Source organism: Mytilus galloprovincialis, chromosome 10, assembly GCF_965363235.1.
Source record: "Mytilus galloprovincialis chromosome 10, xbMytGall1.hap1.1, whole genome shotgun sequence".
Lineage (NCBI taxonomy): Eukaryota > Metazoa > Mollusca > Bivalvia > Mytilida > Mytilidae > Mytilus > Mytilus galloprovincialis.
In genome coordinates this window covers 33015975-33043539 of record NC_134847.1, presented here as the reverse complement: position 1 = coordinate 33043539, position 27565 = coordinate 33015975, and the positions used below count along the sequence as shown (strand labels likewise).

The following is a 27565-nucleotide window of genomic DNA, read 5'->3' as shown; positions in this document are numbered from 1 at the left end:
GAAATGCGATATTTATTATACTCCCATCAGGAGGTTCAAATGTATGCAAATTGACCCACCGACCAGCATAAATTATAAGTGCATTCATACTAAAATAACACTTCTTCTCAAAAATCTTCAGACATGTAACAGAGATGCCATGGATAGAAAGGGTAAACAGTTTATGATTTGCATTCTTACTTTAAGAATCGGATTTCATATTGTTGTTTGATGGATTTGAAAAGATCATATTGCTATCAAAATGAAATTTGTTCGCTGCCGAAAAATTATTTAATAATCGAGAAAAGATTAAAATTGTCATTTATGAAGTATTTACAGATAAAACCGTACTTCTAAAAATTTGCATTTGTTTTTTTCTGCAGTGACTAATTTAAAAATCTACAACTTTGAACTTAATAGTCTTCTAATCTACATGTCTTTCTTGTTTAATTTTTACCCTCTTGTCGATAAACGACTTCCCTCGGAATTTAAAATATACTGCGAAACGATTGTCCAATCAAATCGGGTCATTTATTGCAAAGCTAACAAAAATTGTTTCCGAATATATTTATTTACACTAGAAAAGTATATTATCTAAATAATTTTAAAATAAAAATGAAGTTATATATTTTAAAGAAGATAAATATACAAAATGTCACCATTTAAAAAAATATATACGAAAGTAAGTTTCGTAGCTTAACTTATATAGAATATACTTCCGTCATCTTACCACAGAAAACAACCCACTCAAAAAATATGTCAAAAGCAGGCGATTCAAACAATACTAGCCAAAGTTATAAATTGGTTGTAGTAGGTGGAGGTGGTGTTGGGAAAAGTGCCTTAACAATACAATTTATACAGGTGATTATGGCAGTATAATTTTAGCACAAGATCAGTGCAACCATTTGTAAACATTGAAACCACCTTACCAATTTATGCAATGTATGTTACACATAGTATATCAATTTTTACATATATCCAGTTATATTATTCAGTTGGTTGTTGGAACAATTATGAATATGAATAGCTAAACATGCTAAAGCCGTAAAGGTAGACGCTAATCTTCAATGCATGTAGTCATTGGGACCTTTCAGAAAACTCATTACTTGAAAGGTATCTTAGCCAGGAGGAGGTGGGGGGTCAGTGAAAAAACTATGTGAATTAAATTTTTTATCCTACATTGAACTTTTTGTACAAACAATATTCAAATGAATCCATCCATAAATGAGCAGACCACATACTTTTGCACATACATTTTTGTAGTAAGCTATCAGGAATTATAGTTATCCCGTACCATTGTAAACTCGTACCAACGTCAACTCGTACCACTAAATAAAAACTCGTACCAATGCAAACTCGTACCACTGCTAACTCGAACCAACTTATTTAAATGCATTTAAATGGAGTTAAACGATGAATATATATATATACTTTACTTTCACTCAATACCTCTTAAATCTGTAAAATATATATAATTTGAAATTACAATGACCAATTTGTAGCTAATGTTCCTTGTCTGTTGGTCCTGGATAGAAAATACTTCAGACTGGTTTACTTATATTTGTAAAATTATTAAAGTATTAAAAGTTTCACCCCAAGAAAATATGTATTTTTCATGAATAAATCTTAGCAGTTAACACGGTTAATCAAAATGATTTCCAAAACGAAATTATTACTGTCTATAAATAACAATGAAATGTAACTGTTTCCTGTTAAGGGGTTCCCCGCATTTTCCCGCCAAAAAGCACATTGTAAACATAGCATTTGATGTGTGATCATGTAGTACAGCTTTAATTAATTTAATTTGGATATAGATATTCAACTTCAGGTACAGTTAAAGCAATGTTTTTTTTTTACTTTCTTCTGGATTAAAACTAGTTTGAAAGATCAGTTTAAAAAATAAAGATTTAAAAAAATTCGTATTTTTGTCTAAGCTTTCCTTAAAATCCAGTATAAAATTCAAGTTATTGAACTTTATTTTTATTAGTTTACAAAAAAAAACCACCATAAAATATTCCTATTTTAAAATATATTTTTAATGGTACGACTTCCCAGTGGTACGAGTTACGTTGGTACGAGTTAACTTTTTTGGTACGAGTTAACGTGGTACGAGTTTTCGGTGGTACGACTTAACTTGCTTCCGCTATCAGTATCAAAGGACCTAAGATGGTGAATGAAAAAAAAAAATCAAACGAGAATACTAACAGCCTGATCTTTGTACAAGACAATGCATGTAAAGCAAATATGATATACAGCAACAAACAGCAACCACTGAATTGCAGGCTCCTAATATGGGCCAGGCCCATACAGAATGTTACTGGTTAACCTTGGAAAGTGGTGTTACTGTACAACTTAAAAGAACTCACGAAGTCACTTATAAAAAAGTTGAGATTGGCTTTACTCATCAGATTGATACAAAGCACATAAAACATAACACAAAAGAGACAACAAACAGATCTTTGAGAACTCACAATAACCTGTAAGCTTGTTTCAAGGTAAAAAAAATATGATAAAAAAAAATCGTGTCTAAAACTTATATATATCAATCAGTACACATCCAACATCCAATGAAATTAGTTAAAAAACATCATTATTTAACAAATGAAAAACATCACCATATGCATGATATGCAATACAAAAAATATAGGTATTAACTAATTTTATTAACCAACTAAGTACATTATTGCCAAAAATGACTGGTTATTAAAAATAACATATTTTCTGTAATGGCACTGTTTTTCTGTATTGGCTCTGTTTTTTTCTGTAATGGCCCTGTTTTTCTGTAATGGCCCTGTTTTTCTGTAATGGTCCTGTTATTTCTGTAATGGCCCTGTTATTTCTGTAATGGCCCTGTTATTTCTGTAATGGCCCTGTATTAATGCCCAGCTTGTCTGTATTAAGTTAGGTTTTTTTTATAAAGTTAATAAAATTAAGCTGTAAAGAGTATAATACCTTTTTGTATATTATTTAATTTAGTAACCAGCAACAAACATTAAAGAACCACATTAAGGGACAGGGGTTAAAAAATCCACTAGCCCGACGCCCGGGACTACAGCATTTGGACCTCGGGCAACCAAAACTTGTAACCCAATATGCCCGACGGACTAGTAACAAAACATTCTTGGCGTTTTCAAAATAGAAAAAGGAAATTCCCCTCATCACCATTCTATCTTAGCCAATCAGATTCGACTACATCATCCGGGATTCCCAGAGTTTGAACTGAATTTTGTAAAAGTTTTAAAATAGAACAAATATCTAGGTGTGGATCCCGTACTTTCAATAGCGATTTGTCATTACAGGGGGTATTGTACACTGCTTATGCAACCGGGGAAATATAATGTAACCTGATTAATAATTCATTGCAATTTTATGAGAATCCCTTTTGACAGTAATTTAAAAATCTGACTTTTGTCAGATATAAATTTGTAACATGTGCACATGTTATGGACGCCATTTTGTTTTTATTTGCTAACTGAAGAAGCCTCCAGAACCATAACCTAAACATTTAAAGTCTTCAGAAAACCCAAACTTGATGCAATGATATTTCATCAATCATGATTATCTTCATTGATATTCAAATGGATTCGATTTTAAAGTAATAAAATTTATAACAAAAACAATTTCAGTTTAGAGACTGTTCAGTTTGTAGTCAATTTATAGCCTACAATTAGCCTACCTGTGATAAATGTAAATATATGGATATTACCGTACTTCCTTTATAAAACAATTATAAAAGACACAAACTATGAATGGTGATATTTAATCACTTGAGGTCATTTGATTTATTTTAATAAAGAGAATTTTAAAACTGAAAACAAATATGAGCATTTCACATAACCAGCTGATAATTCTTTTACACAAACGTGATGATGTATTTGATCAAAATCCCTCCAATCCTTTTATATACCCATATACTAATGCAGTGGTCAAGAGTTGTACCATATCAGGATTTGGTCAACTCTTTATTACAGAATAGTCAAGGAATATTCAATTATCATGATCAACGAACTGAATATATCTGCTCATATGAATGGAATATTTTTTTGCTGACATAAGTTTTTGGTATCCAATTTGCTAAAATCTACTGTACAACGGATAAAAGTTGTAAAGTTTATAAAATCCATTGTATTTTGCAGCAAACTCTGAGTTTGTAAGGCAAACTCGGGCTAGCAAGTCAGTTTTGATGGGCTAGTAGTTCTTCCAACAGGGCTAGTAAAATCCTGCTACCAATAAGCCCTGGGCTAGTGAGCTATAACAAAATTTCTTAACCCCTGAGGGATCACTGTTCATCCTGTTTTTCAACACATAGCTTCTTTCAACTTAATATCTTGGATATTTGGTATATTTAAAGCTTGATCATGGTGAAGTACAAATTATTTTTTTTCAAACTAAACTGTCATTAAAAGAGTAAGAGAATACATCAAGTTGGCAGCAACACATACACTTTTTTCAGTTGGTTAATAAATGTATTAAGAAATGGGTGTTTTTATAATGGCTCTGTTATATGTCCTTGGTCAGTAATAATGGCCTCGGATGTCTGTAATGGCCCTCGGCGTTGCCTCGGGCCATTACAGACTTCCTCGACCATTATTACAGACCTTGGACATATAACAGGGCCATTATAAAAATACCCATTCATTAATACTATAGTAAAAAAGTCTATATCAATCATGTTATGTATCCGCTTTCTCTCGTACTTAACAATGAAAAAAGGGATTATCATTCTCTTACATATACTAAGTTTCAGTCTGTCATATGCCCTTGACTTATTTTCCAGTGACTGCTTGAAAAAAAAAGGTTTTTTTTGTAATATGAATTTCTCACTTATAAGGATAACAATATTTGGTATATATAGGTTTCTTGCAACATTACAATGTCTTTCAGACAGGATTCATCTGACCTTGACCTCATTTCACATGATAGATCAGTGATCAAGATTAAAGTTACATTATTAGCTCTGTTTCTCAAATCATGCAAATACTTTAAGCCGTATGAAATGACTGTAATGGGTACATGCTGACCTGGTAGGTTTTATCTGACCTTGACCTCATTTTCATGGTTCATTGGTCAATGTTAGGGTTTGTTTTGGTCTGTTTTTCAAGTACTATACATGTAAGCAATAGGTCAACTATATTTGGTCTTTGAAATGATTGTTTGGTGTACAAGTCATACAGACTTTCAACAATAAGTAAAACAGGTGAAATATTTCAGCTCGTGCACTCTTGTTTTTTTTTACATCAGTACAAAAAAGAAAGTTGTTAATATTTATTAACAGACAGCTGATTCCAGAATTAGTGTTGTAAAAATTTTAATATTATGTTCGCGAATGAAAGAAGTTTCTGTATTTTATTCATCATGTTTTATAAAATGTATCATCTTTAGTTCAAATGTTTTACTTGAAACTAAGGACCTTCAACATCAAAATAGCCAGGCCAGAAACCATTGTCCAAATACACAGAAGTAAGCAACTTTAGGTTACCATACAGGTCTTTAACAATAACATGAATAAGAAAAAACCCTAGTGCAGAACTAGCTATCAGTGGCAGATCCAGAAATTTTCATAAGTAGGGCCTGTTGACTGCCTAAGAGGGGGGCCTGCTCCAGTCATGCTTCAGTGATTCCCTATATAAGCAACCAAATTTTTCCGAGAAAAGGGGGGGGCGCCCCCCCCCCCCCCCCCCCCCCCCCCTGGCCCCCCTCCTAAATCCACATCTAGCTATAAAAGGCCACAGAATGGCAAATGCAAAAAAAAATGTAACTGCTAGATTTAAATACAAAACAATAATCAAATATAAATATGATATACAGCAATAAATGACTGAATTACATGCTCCTAAAGTTTAAGTAGGACTTCAATCCAATCTTGGACTGTGGCTTTATAGGCTACTTTATACAGCTACTCCGTTGAATTGGGCTTGAAATACTTTATCGATTTGCAATGATGTGAGTCACCATGAGAAAATAATTGTTAATATTTCTGTGTTAATTTAAGAACATTAACAAGTTTAATTTGGGAGCAAGTAAAGTGGTAATCTTCAAATTATGATGAAGATTTTAATGGGCAGTACATCATTTAAATAAGTTTTGAAAAAATTTGATATACATGTATATTTTTATGTCATTGACTCATTGTCTAAAGTAGGTAATATGAAAATTGTTTATTTACACACAACTTCTGGGAAAACATCGCAGCTCACTACTGCTTTTCATCATAACATTTTATATAAATATTTAAATATCATATGCTTTCTAATGAAACCACTTAGTTCTGATTGAAACTGTATCTGAACAATATATCGAATAAAAAAATGTTTAAGAAAAGTGGTGATTTCACCAGCTGAAAAGTCTCACTATAAATAAATTTTGACTGTAGCCAATTTTGATATAAATATTTAAAGCTTATCATACGGCTCCTAATGAAACCACTTAGTTTTGATTGAAAATGGATCTGTTTCAATAGTGTTAAGTTAAATAGTCTGCTTCCTGGCCCTTATTAACCACAGAAATGATATTCTTAAGAGTGTGATATATAAGTAGATAGGGTCGTAGTACAAACAACTTCCTTGTGACATAAATGACATAACATTGTAGGGAGGATAACAGGAAAGTCATTTAAATTTTTGTGAAGAATTTAAATTAAAATTGAAACTTAAAGTTTTGAATTCCTTGGCCACCTATATGTTTTATTAAAAATTATCAGTTTAATAATTTCTTTATTAATGAGTACTGTTTTTTTTTTATTTGATTGAATACATGTAATGGCATTTGAATCAGTGCTGAAAATTTTCAGAATTCTAGAAATTTCTAAAAATAGAAATATTGCAATTTGGCTTGGGATGACATGGGATTCAACAAATTGCATAAACTTATAGATAATTTTTTTTTTTTTTTTAAAGAAATATGAGGGTCTAAACTTTGTCTTCCATTTCTTTTTTGATGAAATTCAAAGGATTGAGTGTTAAGCAGGCTGGAAGTGTTATGAATTTTAGTACAATTTGCATCTTAGTAGAGCTGAAGTTGAAATCGAAAGTTTACAACTATGTTTTAGGTTTCCTGGTCTATTAATTCATGGACAGACTGTCTCTTTTCCCTAGTTATAAAGGTCTATTAAGAAATAAAGAATGTGCATGTTTATGCATGTTGGTCTATAAATAACTGTGATCAATATTTTGTACAAAATGTTCTTGAATGTGACTTTACTAGGTCTTAATATTATAATATAAAAAAGAAGATGTGGTATGATTGCCAATGAGACATCTCTCCACAAGAGACCAATATGTCACAGAAATTAACAACTATAGGTCACTGTACCGCTTTCAACAAAGCCCACACCGCATAGTCAGCTATAAAAGGTCCCGAAATGACAATGTAAAACAATTCAAACTTATGGCCTTATTTATTTACAAATATGTAACACATAAACAAACAACAACCACTGAATTACAGGCTCCTGACTTGGGACAGGCACATACATAAATACTGTGGCAGGGTTAAACATGTTACTATAAGTCTATTATCCATTAATTTATTGAAAAATGATTAATAATGCATGGTAAAATTTTTGAAAATATTTGACTATTCAAAAATAAAGACAGGTCTATCTCAAATTAAAACATATATGGTGCTTTGCAATACATGTACTTTGAAAACTTTGAAAACTGGCCTGTTAACTGACATTAATCCTTTTGATTGGTGGAATGTTATAGAACTTGAGTTTGTGACATTACAAGTCCCAACTACCTGAAATCATGCATTCAAGACCATTTTATAGAAATCTTTATCATTTATATTTATATTGTAAGTATCATTCAGCAATACTTGGGTCACTTTGACCTACATTTCATGATTTAATGGCTTTTATTAAGTTGTACATTCATTACGGTAAATAATTTTTTATTGAAGATTGAAAAAACTACCATTTATATTTTCATAGTTTTCCCTTCATTTTTGAGGCCCATCTTGGACAAATAATCACTTTATAAATGGCCAAGCAATCTCAAAATCAAATGGCCCACGAAGAGGCTGATTTGTTGTAGAGCCTGCGACTTTTGTTGCAGAAAGCTCGACATAGGGATAGTGATCCGGCGGCTACGGCGGCGGCGTTAGCTAACTTCTTAAAAGCTTTATATTTTAGAAGTGGAACACCTGGATGCTTCGTATTTTGTATATGGATGCCTCATGTTACGAAGTTTCCGCCAGTCACATGTCCAATGTCCTTGACCTCATTTTCATGGTTCAGTTGCTACTTGAAAAAAAAGTTAAAATTTTTTGTAATGTTTTATTTTCTCTTATTATAAGTAATAGGATAACTATATTTGGTATGTTTATACCTTGCAAGGTCCCCATGCCGGTCAGACAGTTTTCACTTGACCTGGACCTCATTTCATGGATCAGTGAACAAGGTTAAGTTTTGGTGGTCAAGTCCATATCTCAGATACTATAAGCAATAGGTCTAGTATATTCGGTGTATGGAAGAACTGTAAGGTGTACATGTCCAATTGACAGGTGTCATCTGACCTTGACCTCATTTTCATGATTCAGTGGTTATAGTTAAGTTTTTGAGTTTTGATCTTTTTTTTTTAATACTACATGCAATAGGTCAACTATATTTGGTGTATGGAAATATTTTATGACCTATATGTTTTATTTGACCTTGACCTCATTTTCATGGTTCATTGCTCCGTGCTAAGTTTTTGTGTTTTGGTCAGTTTTTCTTAAACTATAAGCAATAGGTCAACTTTAATTGTTGTATAGAAGAATTGTTTGTTGTACATGCCTGCCTGACATAGTTCAACTGACCTTGACCTCATTTTCATGGTTCATCGATCAATTATTAGTTTTTTGGGTTAATGTTAAGTTTATGTGACAGTTGTAATGAAGCTTTATATATAGGACTATCAACATAATATCAATGAAAAGTAAAGAAGGCGAGACATTTCAGTGTGTGCATTCTTGTTATTACATGTACAATCTAAGCTGTTCCACAACATTTAGATCTTCATTTATTCTTCAATGATAGTTCCTGCCCAATAACAAAGATTTTTGTCCAAGACTATTCCACACACACTTGGGTAATAATTCAGTGATATTTTATTAGTTACCAGTATTGTATAAGTTACTGCTTCCACAAAAAAATACCCAACCGCCATTATATGCATGTTTAACCAGGAGTGCTGAAAGTGACATTAAGCACGAACAATCAGTCAATCATGTGAAGGCAAATCATCATCATCATTTTTCTAATAAAAGAGTACATTTTCTCCTGAATCTTTGTATTCCAGATGAATCCTCAAAATTTGTTCAGCTGTTTTTATGCCCCATTTATGGGCCTTTTTTTATGGTCTTTGCATCTGTTCATTTGTCCTTCCGTCCTGTTGTCTGTTTGTCCATCTGTCCTGCTTCAGGTTAAAGTTTCTGGTCGAGGTAGTTTTTGATGAAGTTGAAGTCCAATCAACTTGAAACTTAGTACACATGCTCCCTATGATATGATCTTTCTAATTTTATTGCCAAATCAGAGTTTTTACCCCATTTTCACGGTCCACTGAACATAGAAAATAATAGTGCGGATGGGGCATCCTTGTACTAGGGACACATTCTTGTTATTCATAATGTAGAGTTTTTATTCCAGATCTAATGTATCCACAAGACAGCTATTGTAATTTATAATCAAGAATGTTTTATTGTTTTATATTTCAGTCATACTTTGTAACAGATTATGATCCAACAATAGAAGACTCATATACCAAACAATGTGTTATAGATTCTGTTGTTGCCAGATTAGACAGTAAGTTGTCTCCCTTACTTAAAAACCAATGTATACCCCACTCTAAAAGTTGAGGCTATTTTTCAATTACAGCTGAGTTCATTGAGTGTGTAGCCAAAGGTTAGATCTCTGCACAGATAACCGATCTATCTGTCTGTTGGACTATGCTACTTGGAAAGGAGGGAAGTATAACTTACCTAATAATGACTTCACCATTCAGCTAACAAGCAAGCTAACCAAAGTTATTACCTTTTGCTACACAGTCAATGAAATTGGCTGTAATTTGTTCATCATCCATCTGTTGGTTTATCACATGCACACTTTTCCGAAATTATTTTCTCAGAAACGATAAATAAATGACTTAAGGATGTTTGCTACTTTGTTTTAAAATAACAAGCTTTTTAAAAGACTAGAATTTGATGGGATTGAAATAGTATTTTATAGAAAATAAAGAAAAGTTTTGAATGTGTTATATTTTTTGCTAATTTAGTGATAATGTAAAATGCACAAAAAATTATACTTTTTACTAATTATCAATTTTGATGCACTAATTTAACCTCTTTACATAAAGTGTTATCATTTTGAAATAAAAAATTCCAATGAAAATATCAATGTAAATTGTTTACAGAAATATAGCAACATCTGGTAAAGGATATTAAAATATCAATTCTTTTCTGAACACTTGCTTAAATTTTCCTTACTCAAAATTTTAAATTGGCTTTATTAATTAAAAAAACTATGTCACAATTTAAATTCCTAAACTTCCTGTATAATATACTTATTTCAAGGGTATGTGATATTTGTGTTAAACAATTAAAATACTTTACCTTACTTCCCAAAATCATTAAGTAAGTATTGTAAAAGAGGAAATGTTGAAGTCCTGGCCTGAGTAGTAAAGGTGAATGGTGCCTGGTAAATGATTGAGAATTGGAAATTTCTGATTTTTAGAAATTCAAGATTCTTGAAGTTTTGATTCTTGAGAAATATGCCATGGACCAAAAGTTATGGTATATGATGATCTCAATAGTTCAGGTGTTAGGTCAAGTGTTGTAGATTTTAAAATAGTGATAGGGGATATATCTAACCACTGGTATGACTCAATACCTGATACATGTACATGTAGAAGCACATATCATTAACCATATGACAAGTTTGAACTTGTCTTGATAGTTTGAAAATAATTAAAAATGTATAAGACAAACATTGCACATTAGCCTTGCCTGATGACGTCACGTAGAAAGAACTCATTTTTTGTAGTTCACTTGAAAAGAATGATTAAATTTCTTGCATATCTTCTAAAATCATTAGAGAACCAGATTCAACCATCAAATCTTGTGCTATACAAAATTTATCCACCATTGACAGTTAAAATCTTAAACGCTGGTTATTTTGAAAAATCAACTTTCTTGAGTGGATAAATATATATTGTATCACACTCAATGCAGTGGTAAATTCTAGTATATGTATCAGATATCAGGATGATGGCTCTCGTTATTGCGATTATCACCCTGTCGCATTATTCACAATTATTTCTGAATTTACCGTATTACAAACCTCATAAGATTAAATTGTTGTATGTCTATGTAGTACTGTAAATTCAGATATTATTGAGGTTTTGGATGGGGTTAAATGATTAAAGAATAATGCCCTTAAAAAATGAAGATTAGAGAATAACGGGAAAAAAAGATGAAGATTAGAGAAAAAAGGGGTTAATTTTTTAATGATTAGAGAAAAAGGGGGTGAAAATTGAATGTTTACAGAATAACAGACCCCCCATCCAGACCCTCATTATTGCGATGTTTTTATAATTGCAAGAATGTGACAATGTTATAATTACAATAACTAACTCACATTTTGAAATTTTATATAAATTACCTTTAAACAGGATTTTTCTCAATATCACAAAAATTAAAATCACATTTTAGTATGACCAAATGGCAATAATAAGTGTATGCAATAATTTCTGAATTTACACTTATAAAATCCCACTATCGTTATTTTTACAGTTTTAGACACTGCAGGACAGGAAGAATTCAGTGCTATGAGAGAGCAGTACATGAGATCTGGGGAAGGTTTTTTGTTAGTATATTCTGTCACAGATAAAAGCAGGTAGGTAAAATATTCCAAGGCGTCGTTAAAATTGATCAAACCTTATGTTCTTGTTTCAAAAATTCAAAACGGGAACATATATTACATTATTCTAGTAATAGACCATTATTTAAGATGTTTCAGTCAGTGGCCTTCTTCAGTTTCTTTATTTTCCTCCTTATTTACATGGTAGACATTTTACTTTCAAAACCTACAGTGTCTAATTTGTACCAGACTTTGTTCCAGTAGGTATTTATATAGCCCATGTGCTTGACAAAAGAATCTTTTTTGACTTGTACAGAAGTAATTTTTTGAATAAATATGAAGCCCCTTAGGGAGCTACCATTTGATTTTTATGGGGGGGGGGGGCTAGGATGAAAAATTTTGTCCTGCATTTTTTTTTAAGTTGTAATCTGTCCTGCCTTTTTATTTTTCACTCTATTCGGTCCTGCTTTTTTTTTTTTTAGTTTATCCTGACTTTTTAGCTCACCTGTCCCGAAGGGACAAGTGAGCTTATGCCATCACTTGGCGTCCGTCGTCGTCCGTCATCTGTCGTCGTCTGTCGTCGTAAACTATTTCAAGAATCTTCTCCTCTAAAACTACTGGGCCAAATACTTTCAAACTTTAACTGAATGTTCCTTAGGGTATCTAATTTATAAATTGTATCCGAAGTTTTGATCTATCAACAAACATGGTCACCATTGCTAAAAATAGAACATAGGGGTCAAATGCAGTTTTTGGCTTATAACTCAAAAACCAAAGCATTTAGAGCAAATCTGACATGGGGTAATATTGTTTATCAGGTCAAGATCTATCTGCCCTGAAATTTTCAGATGAATCAGACAACCCGTTGTTGGGTTGCTGCCCCTGAATTGGTAATTTTAAGGAAATTTTGCTGTTTTTGGTTATTATCTTGAATATTATTATAGATAGAGATAAACTGTAAACAGGAATAATGTTCAGCAAAGTAAAATTTACAAATAAGTCAACATGACGGAAATGGTCAGTTGACCCCTTTAGGAGTTATTGCCCTTTATAGTCAATTTTTAACCATTTTTCGTAAATCTTAGTAATCTTTTACAAAAATCTTCTCCTCTGAAACTACTGGGCCAAATACTTCCAAACTTTGATTGAATGTTCCTTTACCTTCCTTAGGGTATCTTGTTTGTAAATTGTATCCGAAGTTATGATCTATCAACAAACATGGTCGCCATTGCTAAAAATAGAACATAGGGGTCAAATGCAGTTTTTGGCTTATAACTCAAAAACCAAAGCATTTAGAGCAAATCTGACGTTGGGTAATATTGTTTATCAGGTCAAGATCTATCTGCCCTGAAATTTTCAGATGAATCAGACAACCTGTTGTTGGGTTGCTGCCCCTGAATTGATAATTTTAAGGAAATTTTGCTGTTTTTGTTTATCATCTTGAATATAATTATAGATAGAAATAAACTGTAAACAGCAATAATGTTCAGCAAAGTAAGATCTTCAATTAAGTCAATTTGACCAAAATTGTCAATTGACCCCTTAAGGAGTTATTGCCCTTTAAAGACTTTTTTCACAATTTGTTCATCATGTTGACTTACTTTAAAAAATCTTCTCCTTTGAAACTGCTGTATCAATTTCAGCCAAACTTAGGCTAAATGAGTTTTAGAGTATCTAGTATAAATTTTATATTTTATTTCCTTGTATGTCAAGAAACATAGCTCCTATGGCTAAAATAGAACATAGGAGAAAATGATTATTTTTTTTGGCTTTTGAAGAAAATAGGACGATCCAAAAAACATTTAAATAAATTGAAAAGCCAAAATAATCATTGATGAGAGATTTAACCAAAAGAATTAAGGTGAGCGATTCAGGCTCTTGAGAGCCTCTTGTTTACATAAACTGTCATCCTGACTTTTTTTTTGTCAAGTGTCTCATCCTGCCTTTTTTTTTTACTCAAAACTCCTGTCCTGGCTATTTTATTCAAATTTCATCCTAGCCCCCCATAAAAATCAAATGGTAGCTCCCTTAGTTAACTGAAAAAACAAACTTTCTTTGGTATTTTCTGAAGGAATAATTGAATAAGCCCCGATTTTAGGAGAAAGATCTGTATTATTGCTTTGACCTTTATCGGTACTTTCCTTGTTCCTTCCTTCTTTTCTTTCTTCCTTTCGTCTTTCAGTCCATTTGTTCTCATGTTCATGTAAACAAATATTTCAGCACATTTTCCCAGTACAACTGTGCCAAATGTCTTATTAATATTTGGTCAATAGCTTGATAGGGGGTATCATTGGGGGGGGGGGGGGGTTCTGATCCTGATTACTGTTTTGTCAGATTCCCGTATCCCGCTTACACTGTATGTAAGTAATTCTCATTTTTTTGTAATTTTCCGTTTTCATGGCACAATAATTTGACTTTCACATGTCACACTTACAAAAAATCAGCAATCTCGCGTCATGCTCTGACGCCAATGAGACCCACTTGATGGTGATGAGCTCAGAGTTGAAAGCTTCTTTTCTGATCTGTCAGACACTGGTTCCCTGTTTGTCAATACAAATGGGGTATGCCTTACAGCCCAAAGTGGCAACCCTTTATTCTTGTTGTAGGTTAGGTCTATGAAAGTGCCACTTGTATGGAAATAAATTAGTACAAAATATAATGATCTTACATTTGTTACCCTATTACCCTTATACATCATATAACTGTAATACATCACAAACATTTATACAATCTTACAGACTTCTGGAAAATCTTTTAAAATCTGTTGGACATATGGACCACTAAGACCACACATCTGTTGGTCTCAGTAAATGTGGTGGTCCTGTATTTGCAGTAAAATTCTGGCAATCAATCATGTTCATAGATTTAGCTATGAGGGGTGCGGGTGTGGAGGGGTTCTGATCCCAAATTCCCGGGCTTAAAAACATGAAATCCTGAGGTCCTGAATTTAAAGAAATTTAAAAATCTTGACATCCCGAAATTTAAAGAAATTTAAATCTTGACATCCAAAATTTAAAGAAATTAAAATCCTGACATCCCGAATTTAAAGAAATTTAAATTCCGACAACCCAAATTTTGAAAAAAAGAATTCCTGTATCCCAAAATGATCAATCCCAAAATCCTAAGCTTAAAAACAACCGATCTCGACGTCCCCAAAAAAAGGTCCTGCCCCTCCTCAGCTATGATAATGGCCTATTTGCAAAAGAGATTCTTTTTTTAGTTGGATCTTTGGATCACCATGTGTACTTGACTCAGAACTTGGTGGTCAGTAATGACAGGACTACCAGTTGTTGAGAACACTGAATTATTTTGCTTTAATTGTTTATAATACCTACATAATATAATTATTTCATGGGTTTAATTTTTCAGTTTTAATGAAATTTATAAATTCCACAAGCAAATATTACGAGTGAAAGATCGAGAAGAATTCCCTATGATATTAGTAGCAAACAAAGCAGATCTAGAACATCAAAGAGTGGTGAGTATTCTGACAGATAGATTTGATTGATTGATTGTTGGTTGCTTTACGCCGCAAAAGCAGAACAAGGCTGTATCGCAGCGACAGATAGATTTGACTGGTATACAAGAGGTCAATGGGATTTTGTTTATAAATTTCTTTTACTTAGTTTATCAAATTGATTAGCAGGTTTGACAATGAAAAATGGTTGAATTTCATACATTGAAAATAAAAATTGGTCTTTTTCTCTTTAGATAAGAATAAAATTTTACACCTAAAAAATAGACAAATGAAAACTTAGTTTACATGAACATGTTTACCACTAAAACAGCATTTTTTCTCAATACATGAACAGTATTTTTTGTCACATTGCTTATTGTAAAAATTCCCCATAGGTCATAGGGTGATAAATTGTAAGCAAAAAAAATAGAATGGTTCTTTTTAGATATGAATACTTAGCATCAATTATTGAAGTTATGCTATGAAATTTTTCAATTTTGTCCAATCAGATTTTTTTTATACATACAACTTATAACTCCTGTTAGTGCCATGTGTTGCATAGGGCGCAATTATACATACTGTTTGAAATTACTGCTTGTGTTGCAGGTAACAAAAGAGGAAGGTCAAGAATTATCAAGACAACTTAGAATAAATTATATAGAAGCTAGTGCTAAAATGAGACTCAATGTAGATCAGTCATTTTATGACTTAGTCAGAATTATAAGGTACGTTTTACTGAATAAAGAAAGCATTTTCATTAGCTGAGAGAACTTGAATTATAAGGTTAGTTTTGCTGAATAAAAAAAAGCATTTTCATTGGCTAAAAAAACCTGAATTTTTATTTTCTATTGTTTTCTTTCCGTAGACAGATTTATGTCTTCTGCTTACACTAAAATTCAGCAAAGGAAAGGCCAATGAAAGAGCAGTGAAAGATACCAGAGTGACATCCAAACTTATAAATAAACTGACAACATCAAGGCTAAAAAAAAACAAAAAGCAAACAGACAAATAATAGTACATAAAGACAACTAAAGATGGTGCAACATGTACCCCACCAAAAAACTTTGGGGGATCTCAGATGCTTCAGTGGATAAGCAGACCCTGCTCCACATGTGGCACCTGTTGTTTTGCTTATGTTAGTATAAGTCTTATTAGGTATATGTTAACAGGTGAAGAATTTTAGTTACCACATTAGGTTTATTAGTTTGAGATACAAATGTACTTGTAAAAAATCCAAGATATTTTGTATGGAGTTGCATTACTATCAGTGTGATGACTATTTTGAGGTCCTGCCCCGTGAGACATATTTCAATGACTTTGAATTATTTAGCAATTTTCAATGTTAAGTTTTCTGCTTAAGTTAGTTTAATAGGATCAACTTGTGATAGATCAATGATTTTTAGCAAATCTATGGGATGTTAAAAGGGATATTTTTTGGGTTATAATCTAAATCAGTTTACTTTTCTTCATTTTTAAAAATCTTAGAAAAGGGTTCAAAATCACAAAAACATGCCATGTTTCATGATATACTAGTGAAACAATTTCAAATACATTTGTTACTGGTATATTTTCAGAAAATTTCAAGCAGAAGAAAGACCAGAAGAAAATTCTCGAAAAAACGGAAGTGGCAAACATCGGAAAAAATGCTCTATATTATGATGTACAAAAGACAAATTTACTGTGTAAATGTGATAAAAAATGAGATCACAAGCATAAAGAGAGACAACTTCTGGTGCCATGTATTTTCATTGTTAACATCTGAACAGCATCGTGTGTAAGAATCGCTCTTTTGCTTCAGTTAAGATGTTTGTGATCGCAGAATCTTTTCATCCTTCTTGTGTCTTCTGCCTTTGAGAAAGGAACTATTGGTGTAGTCTTGATGTTATCCATTCATATGTTGCATTTCATCTATGAGAAGAAAAAACTGTTACTAATATACAGTGAAACCTGGCTAAACCGAACCTCTTCAGGACTTAAGATTTTGTTCCGTTTTAGCCGATGTTCGGTTTTATCAGGATCACAACGCATACAATTTGATATGACAGTGCTTAAGAACATGTTTGGTTTATACAGGTTTTCGGTTTAGCCAGGTTTCACTGTATATAGTGAATTGTGTATCCAGTGTAGATTTTATAAATTGATTGTGTTTTCCGGCATAGATTTTATAGATAGTGCTCAAATGTTAACCGTTTTGTTTTTAATGGACATTAACAATTATGTTGTAATGTTTTCTGTGACTATATACCCATTTAGTGTACAACTTCTAAGACTAGACCTTTGACCTTGTTTTGACATATATATTCTATCATATTCTGTGGTAGGTTTTAGTCGGATCATTTTCAAAGTGGTCATCATATGTAAAAAGTAATTTAAAACTATATGCATTTCCTTTGACTTCCAAAATTAATGAGTTGAATATAAATATGTAATCTTCGCCCATTTTACATTTTCTTTATAAACTACTAAAATCTTGAATTGAGAATTTTAAAAAAAACAAAAAATTGCAGTTTATAAATTTTGAAAATGATTTTTTTTTACATTTTCATTTTGAATTTGAAGTCCCAACTTTAAGATTGTTTCCTTTATTTTTGCATTCCAATATAACAGTTATTAACTGACTTGTTTGTAAGCTTATTGAATTCTTGCATTAGTACTAATACGGCTTAAACCATTCACATATTAACCAAACTTCCTACAGGTGGTCATTTCTTTTATTATATATTTTTTTTTAATATACATAAAATTGAGAATGGAAATGGGGAATGTGTCAAAGAGACAACAACCCGACCAAATAAAAATCAACAGCAGAGGGTCACCAACAGGTCTTCAATGTAGCGAGAAATTCCCGCACCCGGAGGCGTCCTTCAGCTGGCCCCTAAACAAATATATACTAGTCCAGTGATAATGAACGCCATACTAATTTCCAAATTGTACACAAGAAACTAAAATGTATCTTGAACAACTTGGATTTTAGCTGCTTTCCTGGTTCCTTGACTGAATATCTTGCATGATTTACATGTGGAAGTTTAGATTATTTAATTTCAACTAAGTATTGTACTTAAAAAAACCAACATACAGACAAGACATATCTCTGTGTCAAAATTATATTAAAAGATGCTTAATTAGCAATCTAAATACAATTGACCACTTGATGGAAAAGTGATTAACACATAAATGGTTTTTGCTGTGAAATAATTAACAGTATTATAATTTATAGATGTCTTTACCTCCTATATATATTTCTCTATGCTTTGTAACTAATTCATGGCCAGTTTCTGACTTTAATGTGCAATATCGGAGGTTTCTGATTTCTCAATACTATATTGTATTTTGAATTTATGGCTGAATGATTCCTGGGGGTTTCCCTACAATAGTGCTGAAAAATGACAAAGAGTAGGAAATGGATAGTTGAAAAAGATTTCAAAATTAAAAGTAAGAATGAAATTTCAGATTCAAAACGGGGCAGGGTAGTAATGGTTAAAATTATGAGGACTAGTGTGTACAGACAAACTTTATGGAAAATTATTAGAATCATTGATGTAATATTACATCTAATGGTTGTCATGGATATTGATGCCTAGTCAGCACTTAAGGGAGATAAATCTTAGAAAATCAACAAAATATTTTAGAAAATTGTGGAAATAAATCATTTTATTAACATGGACTCAAATTAGGAAAGAGGTATATTTCGTTGAGGAATTGCTGTTTTCATTAATTGCTGCTAGGGAATTGTATTTTCACCTAAAAATTTGACTGAAATAAAATGTTTGCTTAAAAGTATATTTTACACAATTTTTTTAAGTTTCATTTTTTCTTGTGGTTGCTATCTTGCCGTCTGCCTTAAGTTATTGTAAGTAGCAATTAAATCTGTCAAATGCTTTTTTTTTATTATTATAGAGTGCTGAAGGAACAAAAGTTTAGTGAAAAAAAGGTTTTTGTATCCAATGTTGTGTTTTTTTAACCCTAACAGTGGCATTATGATAAATTCTCTGCATGTCGATGCCATGTCTTCTACAGTATTGGGCATCATGTTGTCTTGTCTGTGTAGCAGTCTGTCTGTTCGATATTAGGTTACATTTTTGGGAAAGTGTTAACAATAAAATTGTAGTCACATTAACTTGACTACTCATTTTCATTATGCTGTGAACTTATTCAAATGCACGCGAAACTTTTAAGTTTTGACGAAGATTTTGACCTTTTATATCTTGAAAGTGTTGATTTTATCACCACTTTATTCTTCTGTGTGAATCAACCGATAATTTTTATATATAAATGTTTGGTTATTCCAAGATAATTTTTGGATATATATGTGAAAAAAAAACCATTTCTCTACAAATTTAACCGTTTTATAGAACTTGATTCATACAAAAGTTTCTATAATTAATACTTTCATCATTTTTGAAAAGGAAGTTTTTCATCTCTTTGTCGTGTTACCAAAGAACTATTGCAGCATATATAAGTATTTAACTTCTAAATTCATTTTGTTTAATTGATATCGTATAAATCTTATATATTGTATATATATTATCCATTCAAAAGAAAACTAAAAATAACTTCTGTTTTAACAGATTTATGTAACTGTTTCTATATTCTAGATAAGAAAGTATGAGAGAAATATAAAAGCTGTAAAAAAAAATATTATAATTTGTGTGAAGAAAAAAAAATCTTTGCCCAAACTATGAATTTAACTAGTCTTGTTGCATATGTACATTCCTTTAGAATCTTTCTGTATCCTTTATTTTGTTACTATTTGTTAATGATAATTTTAATTTTGTAAAGAATGTAATAATTTATATCTGACTTTTAAACTAGAGAGATTAGTTTGTTTCTTGCATTGTATTAAATTTGTTGTTATTTATTTTTTTGTAAATTTGATTCAGTTATTTTTCTTCATTTGTTTGAAAAAATATGAAGAGGAATGTGCTGTAATCATGGTAACAAGTTTGAATTGTTTGTTCCTGCTTTTTTCATATTTATAGATAATAAAATGGCAGGACAGTTTGCAATTTGAGCATTATTATTCTTAATTAATACCTATGTACATGTTTTATTAAGAATAAAGATATAGATAATTCTTAAATAATAAGAATTCAATTTTTTTTTTAAAGAATCTGTCATTTTCAATTTTTTTTTTTAAAGAATCTGTCATTTTTCAAAAAAAATTTGGCAGGCTAGAATAAATTGCTTTTTTTGTTGTATTTGCAATGCTTGTATAATTACAAAGTACAAAGCTTAAGGGGATTAGCATTTAACTAAATAACGTTTTATGTTATAAATTCTAACCAACATTTTTTGGTATCCATTATGGAGCTAGATCAAGGTTAAGGGAAATAATTTTAATAACTTTAAATTGCTAATGTGTTTGTGATAATCTGTTATCATCAATGTTTGTAAAGTAATTATGTCAAACAGAATTCAAATGATCTGTGTTACTTAAAAGCTTAAAAAATATTTATGAAAATGATAGACATAATTTACCAGTGATATATGACAGTTATCTCCCTTAACTTAGACCATCCTCTTCAAACTGGTCTTAACAGGATGAGACTGGTTCTTAAGTTATGAACCAATATTTGTAGCATGATTTTGAAATAAATAAATGAATAATTAAAATAAGAGGGAATTACAGGTTTCTAACACATTTTTTTTAGTAAACCAGATTATAAGGGTGGATTTAAAAATATAAAAAAAAAGTTGTAATTAGTTATAAAACATGTAATCAATTTGTACAGATATTAACAACTTTATACAGTTTTATTTATACAACATGTACTTAACTCAGATTATTTTTTTATTTTTAGGGAATTTATGTTTACATTTATTATGACATTTATATATAAGTTAAAAAAAATAACAATGAACTATTTAGATATAATTGTGGAATAAAATATAAGAATGAGTATTTTGAAAATTGAAAATATTTTATTTAAAATTTGACCTTTCACTGATATGCTATTAGTAATGATCAATATTTTGCATTTAACTTTAAAATTATTCCACAATTATGAAAAGACTTGCATATTCTGAAAGTTTTTTTTTTATAAATACATACTTTGTTGGGTGTATACATGTGTTTTCCTAAATAGCTTTAAATATGCTTTTGATATGTCAGTTTTCTCCTGTAAGAAATTTACTATCAGTATAATTTTTTGTTTGTAATTTTATAAATTACATTTATTTTTTTATAATCTGTTAGAATTTATTAGCAAGATTTTGTCCTTGCTTGATATGACCTTGAAAATATCTTACTGAACCTATATTTTGTCTAGAAGTGGACATATTTACTGGTCAAAGGTCCAGCTTGATCTCCTCAGCTTAATATCAGTTTTAGCTTGACTTCAGAAACTACTGATAAATCTTAAATAACATCACTTTTATAAATGACAATTTTATATATATATAGATAATTTTTTTTTATAAAATCTGGAAAAATGGAGACAGGTTCATGTGCATATTTTTGAGACATGCTTATCTAAATATAGATATAAAATTGACTAACACACTTGTTGTGTAGATTATAAAAGCTGAGAAAATCATGCTTGAATTTGCCTGTGGATGGTCAAGTATTGTATTTCAAAATTTGATTTTAAAGTATCATTATAGATATAAATCACTTATTAGGGAATGCATATTATAGATAAATGCGTACTATACACAGACGACTACGGTAGTTCATATTAGTTCCACTATTTTCATTTGATAACAACTCTTGGCTAGTTCAGATGCTTAATGCTCTCTGTTATTTTAGCTTATATTGATTTGTATATTGCTTTTAATCATTGTATTTGATTGAACAAAACTGTACAGCATTTTAATTTTCATATTTCTAGTCATTAAAAAAACATGAATATCAAAACATTAATTAATACTTTGTTTTTTCGTGTGTACGTTTTATATATCATCATTGTATTTTGAAAATCTTTCTACCATTGAACTCTTTAAGTCAATGATTTCACTAGTTATTTGAAATACTAGAAAGAAAGAATTTGTCAATAAGTATACCCCAAATTTCTATTTGGATTATACCCCCTTTGAATATATCCAAAATTTCTACATAATATATGTTCAACTCAAGCATTTCTGTGAAATTTTATCTTTTTAAAAATATAAGACTATACAAATTCTTGAAATGATTAAAGTTTATTTCATTGTCTTGTATTGTACAGTTTGTTCATTTACTAAATGATTCTTTCATTTATAACAGAACAAGTGTTAAATTTAAAAAAGAAGATGTGGTATGATTGCTAACCGTATTTGTTGGAGGAGTATTTGTAAGTTAATATATAAATGAATACATTTGAAATCCATTAAAAATGTTGTCAGTTGGTGCAGAAATGCAGCATCATTGTCTCACTTTTAAATAACTGAACTAAAAGAATATAAGAAACTTAAAGCTAATTTCCTAATGCTTGTAGGGTAAAACTTTGGTAAGCTTGCCTGCTTTGTTTGTGTTAATGTTTATTAAAGCTTTGTAATTAAGATTGATATCTTCAAGCAATATATATATGCAAAGTTAAATCTGTATATGTTATGTTTGAATTTGATTGGATGCAAACCCAATTACAATTGTACAATATATGAACAGATCAAGCAAGCTAATCAAAGTTTTGCTCTACATGCAGTAGGAAATTAGCACAAAAACTATTTTTTTCAAGGGTTACATTTGTAAGAGAACTGGATATCAATGTTTTTATAGACCATTTCCTGTGTAACTATCTAGAATGTTAAACCAAAGATGTAAACACGAAACTCTGTAATTATCATATTTTTTCTTCAGAACTTTATGGGGATACACTATTGTGATTGTAGAAAAATTTATCCATTTGAGGTTAATGATCTACAAAAAAAATAACACCCACTCCCCCCTTTTGTTTTGGATATACTTTTTGATTTTAATTTTGCATTCAAATACCAATATTCAAATACCAATACTTTTGGAAACTGGCATTTTATATGATTTTAAAATATCTGTTATGTGTAATGTTTTAGTTTTAGTCTGAAGAAAGAAAATTTTATTTTTTCCATTTAAGCCCTTATAACAAGAGCTCACATGTGACTATTTTGTCTTTCATCTTTTTGCTTTATTGAATTTAATTTGTAATGTCTCCCCTAATGCATTACTCAATTTTTTCCTTGTTATTATGTGGAGTGAGCAGTTTTACTGCTAGCTAGCTGATCAATTTATCTCCAATGTATCATTACATGGTTAATTTTTGGGGATATAAGAATGGTGACTGTATTCCAAATAAATAATTTAACCTCCATAAGTGACTTAATGAGTACAATTCCTGGTTATATGGTTGTTATATTCAAATGATGGCAAAATCCTTGAAAATTTGATGGTAAGGGTATGGAGTTACATTTATGATTAAAACATAGACTTTGCACAAGTTCTACTCCTTACATTGCTTTGGTTAGTCCCCACTTTGCTCTAAACTGAAAATTACCCGATGAAGGTGGCTATTTGGCTAATGCAAAATATTTAAAAGATGTGTCTTATTTTAACCTCAATATGTGGTTGATTTAAATAATTATTCAAACATGTTTTTAACAAAACAGTACTAACTAAATGTTCAAACTTAAAAGTACATAAATTATTTCACTGACATTCATTTTTAATATGTAAAGGTCTTTTTCTTTGGACTTTTCTTCCATACAAATTATTTCAAGATTCAATAACATTTGTCATATGAATTTTCAGATTTCAGAGAATCTTAGATTAAGAGTTAAAAGAGCAGACATTCAAACCTAACTTTGTGAACCGAATGTGATGACCACCTACTAAATTATGTTAATTTCATTTTATGTGCTGGAAATAGTTAATATGATCATTTTCTAAGCCTTTTGAATCAAAATCACTAAGTATTATACATCTATCAAATAAATTCATTGAGGTGTTCATCAAAAAATTGTCAGACATCAGTCCTGATATATTTCAATTTTGTCTACATTAATGTATCTGTTTTGTGCCATCTAACTTCCAACTTTGACCAATTGCAAGATTTTCCAATTAACATTTAGATATTAGCAAACTGCCTTATCCAAAATGATATTTTGTCTAAAAACGTTGAAAGAAGATGCTGATGTCAATTAATTATATTTGGAGTATAACCATTGTTCATTTTGAATTCGACCAAAATCTATTTGTAAAATGACCTTATTTAGATTTTGTTAATGATGTTACAGTAACAACACATTTACAATTGTGCACCTGAGTGACCAGACATTATTCAGGGGGTCTCATTGGGGGTTCTGATCCCGATTACTGTTTTGTCAGATTCCCTTTCCCACTTACACTATGAATGTAAGCAATTCTAATTTTTTTGTAATTTCCTGTGTCCTGCTAGACATTATTTCCCCGTTTTCACAGCACAATAATTTGACTTTCTTGTGTCACGCTTACAAAAACTCGTCAGTTCTGCCTCACGCTTAGACCCCAATGAGACCCACTATTCATTTATTTATGAAATCACATAAGTTTGAAAGGATTGAATAACTAACTATTTTATTTATCATTACCATACAGCCATTTTGATTTTTAATACTAGGAACAGAAGCCTTGACCTTGAGTCTTACATATTGATTTAAATGATGATTTCTATTGGTTTTGATCATGTCAGGTGATTTTTAATTGAATTCCAAGTCATATACATTTTAACCCAATTTTCTTGCAATTTTTATCCAGAGCCATTTTAACTATTAATTGATAACTGTTCTGGGTAGGCATTCTGCTTCAGTAACTATTCTTAGGTTACCATGGTAACAGGTACCCCATGTGAGAAAATTGGGTCTCAACTCAAAGACTTAAGATGAAAATAAAAATAAAAAATTACAATTTTTAGAAAGTGTGTTTATATGTATGGTTTTACTTGCCTATATGTTATAAGAAGTTTTGGTCTTTTTGAATCGGATCTTAAAAGTATTTTTGGTCTATATGAAAAACTGTAATTGTATTATTGTAAGACAATGCATTTTCAGGTTCTATTTTGTGATATTATCGCTTGTTTTTTAAAATCATCTATATATATATGTGTGTCATTATTTATATCTGAGTTTCATGTATATGTGTGTGGTTATACATTAAATGTCTTATAAATATAATGCAAGTTTCTTTTCTGTCTTTCAATTCAACATATTGTGTAGTATAGAAATAATATTTTGTTATAATTATTTTGGCTATTCTTTAGAGAAAGCTACTTTGAAATTTGTGCTCTTTATAAAATGAATAAGAATTGATTCTGTGAACATGGTAAATTTTGAGGAAATCCTGTTGCAATTTTCCATCAAATAGTAATGTGTAATGAATAGATAGTAAGGATAAAAGGAAATTTAATATTTATTATATTAACTTAAAAATATTCCGTTACTTGCATGTTAAATACAGGATGAAATTTATTAATCCTTTGAGTTTGAGTTAGATTTTTTTTCCATTTAGTTTTTCAGTCTCTGAAGGATTAAGGGTAATTGCTCAAAAATATATTATGCCATTGGTAGAACAGTTTTCAAGAAAATTATAAATTAATCAAAAATTTTAGTGTACTTCATGAAAATAATACCCAGAATGCATTAGATTATGAAATGGGGAATTAATATAATATAACCAGAAAAAGAGATGATGACAAGCGCTGATAAAAAATTAGTAAAATCTGGATACGAATATAAATTTAAATTCAGAACTTAACTTAACATCCCATTTTGGTTATAAATTAAAAAGAGAAATTTAGGGAGGGGCAGAAGGACCTTTTTCAGGACGCCAGGATTGGAACACTCCTAATTGTGTTTTTGGATTAACACCTGTCTGGTTTCAGGAATTGAACATTTATTTTTTCGGGATCTGGGGAAAAATGCTTTATTTTTCGGGAATTCGGGATGCCCTCTTTAAAGTATGGACAATCTTTGTCTTATATTTGAACACAATTGGCTTTAGTTAGTATTAGCTCTGAAAGCCAAGATAGATGTGCTTACAATTATCAATAATTTTTATCTTGTTATTACAGCTGATTTCCTAATGCTTGCAAAATAAAACTTTGGACGGCTTGCTTGCTTTGTTTGTATAATTGTTTATACATGCTTTGTAAATAAGATTGACATCTTTAAACAATATATATAGGCATAGTTTAACCTGTATCTGTTATATTTGAATTTAATTGGGTGTTATCCTAATATGATTGTACAATATACAATCAAAGCAAGCAAGCTAACCAAAGTTTTGCTCTACATGCGTTAGGAAATTAGCTGTAATATTTGTGTATGATATACATTGTATTAACAATAGACTGGGAAGAAATTTGTATGTATATTACCTGATTGTTGTATTACAGCTAGGAAGGATATGTTGCCTTTCATCAAGGACATAAAAAAATAATTTTTAGATTCTTGTTCTTGTTTTTATAAGAAAGTTTAGGGGTGGAGAGGATTTTTTTTATGGTTTATTAGCTCAGCTAGCATAATCTGTTCGATGTTTCAGAATCTAATGCATTCTGGGTAATATTTTCAAAAGTGCACACCAAAAGGTGTTGATTGGTTTAAAACGTTCAAAACAATTGAATTCAACCTATGGCACCGTTATTTTCATTTAAACGTGCTAACAATGAGATTACCCATAGTCCTTTAAATTCTGAGAAGAATATGTTTTTCTTCTAAAAAATTAACAAGTTAGGACCAATTTTGCTTGAATAATTTTGAATCTTCTTTATCTTAGTCATTTAAAATTGTTAGAAAAACTGAGAAAGGAGGAATTTATAATCCCTTTTATAAACAGCAGATTGTGATTTGTACTGCAATCAAACATGGCAATATTTTAGAATTTAATCTCAATCTATTTTCCTAACCTTTTGCTATTTAATTAATTTCAAGGGACACTAATTGAAAAATTAGTTTTTTATGGCCTAATAATTGTTTTCTTACCATGTAATTATGTATTTTTAAAATACATTGAATAAACTTAATGAATTTTACATTTACGATTGTTTATTTGATGACATGATTCTGAATTCAGGATTTCTAACAGTTATGGCCCTTTATCACTTTACATTCTTATATACCAATGAACCAGGAAAATATGAGGTCAAGGTCAAATGAGAACTGCCAGACAGTTATATACACATTACAATTATTCCATACACAAAACAGTTGACATAATACTTTGAAAACAGACCAAAACACAAAAACTTAAAGTTGCAATAAATCTTAAAATTTAAGTCACAGTCAAATAAAACCTAAGACTGACATGTTCAATGTCAAATAGTTTCATACACCAAATATAGTTAACCTATTGCTTACAGACTAAAACA

At 30.6% G+C, this 27565-nt stretch overlaps 2 protein-coding genes across 3 annotated transcripts in view; one reads left to right on the top strand and one right to left on the bottom strand.

The window, feature by feature from the left end:
• Nucleotides 1-515, bottom strand: part of LOC143047414 (uncharacterized) — a 36506-nt gene extending 35991 nt beyond the window's left edge. The window contains exon 1 of one of the 2 annotated variants that reach the window (XM_076220454.1): nt 437-515. The gene's annotated coding sequence lies outside the window, so the exon portion shown is untranslated. Of the gene's footprint in view, nt 1-330 lie in introns of both variants that reach the window. The other variant, XM_076220455.1, reaches the window with a different exon arrangement.
• A 181-nt stretch (nt 516-696) lies between these two features.
• LOC143047413 (ras-related protein R-Ras2-like) lies at nt 697-27229 on the top strand. The gene is made up of 6 exons (XM_076220453.1): nt 697-840; nt 9676-9763; nt 11749-11851; nt 15185-15293; nt 15879-15997; nt 16847-27229. The coding sequence occupies exons 1-6, from the start codon at nt 736-738 to the stop codon at nt 16929-16931; spliced, it is 609 nt and encodes a 202-aa protein (XP_076076568.1). The 5' UTR covers nt 697-735; the 3' UTR covers nt 16932-27229.
• Nucleotides 27230-27565: the final 336 nt, after the last annotated feature.

Bases quoted from the DNA above. Each gene is read 5' to 3' on its own strand.
- LOC143047413 (XM_076220453.1), top strand. From the start codon at position 736: ATGTCAAAAGCAGGCGATTCAAACAATACTAGCCAAAGTTATAAATTG. The intron at 9,764-11,748 runs GTAAGTTGTCTC...TTATTTTTACAG, and splicing joins TGTTGTTGCCAGATTAGACA to TTTTAGACACTGCAGGACAG. The intron at 15,998-16,846 runs GTACGTTTTACT...GTATATTTTCAG, and splicing joins GACTTAGTCAGAATTATAAG to AAAATTTCAAGCAGAAGAAA.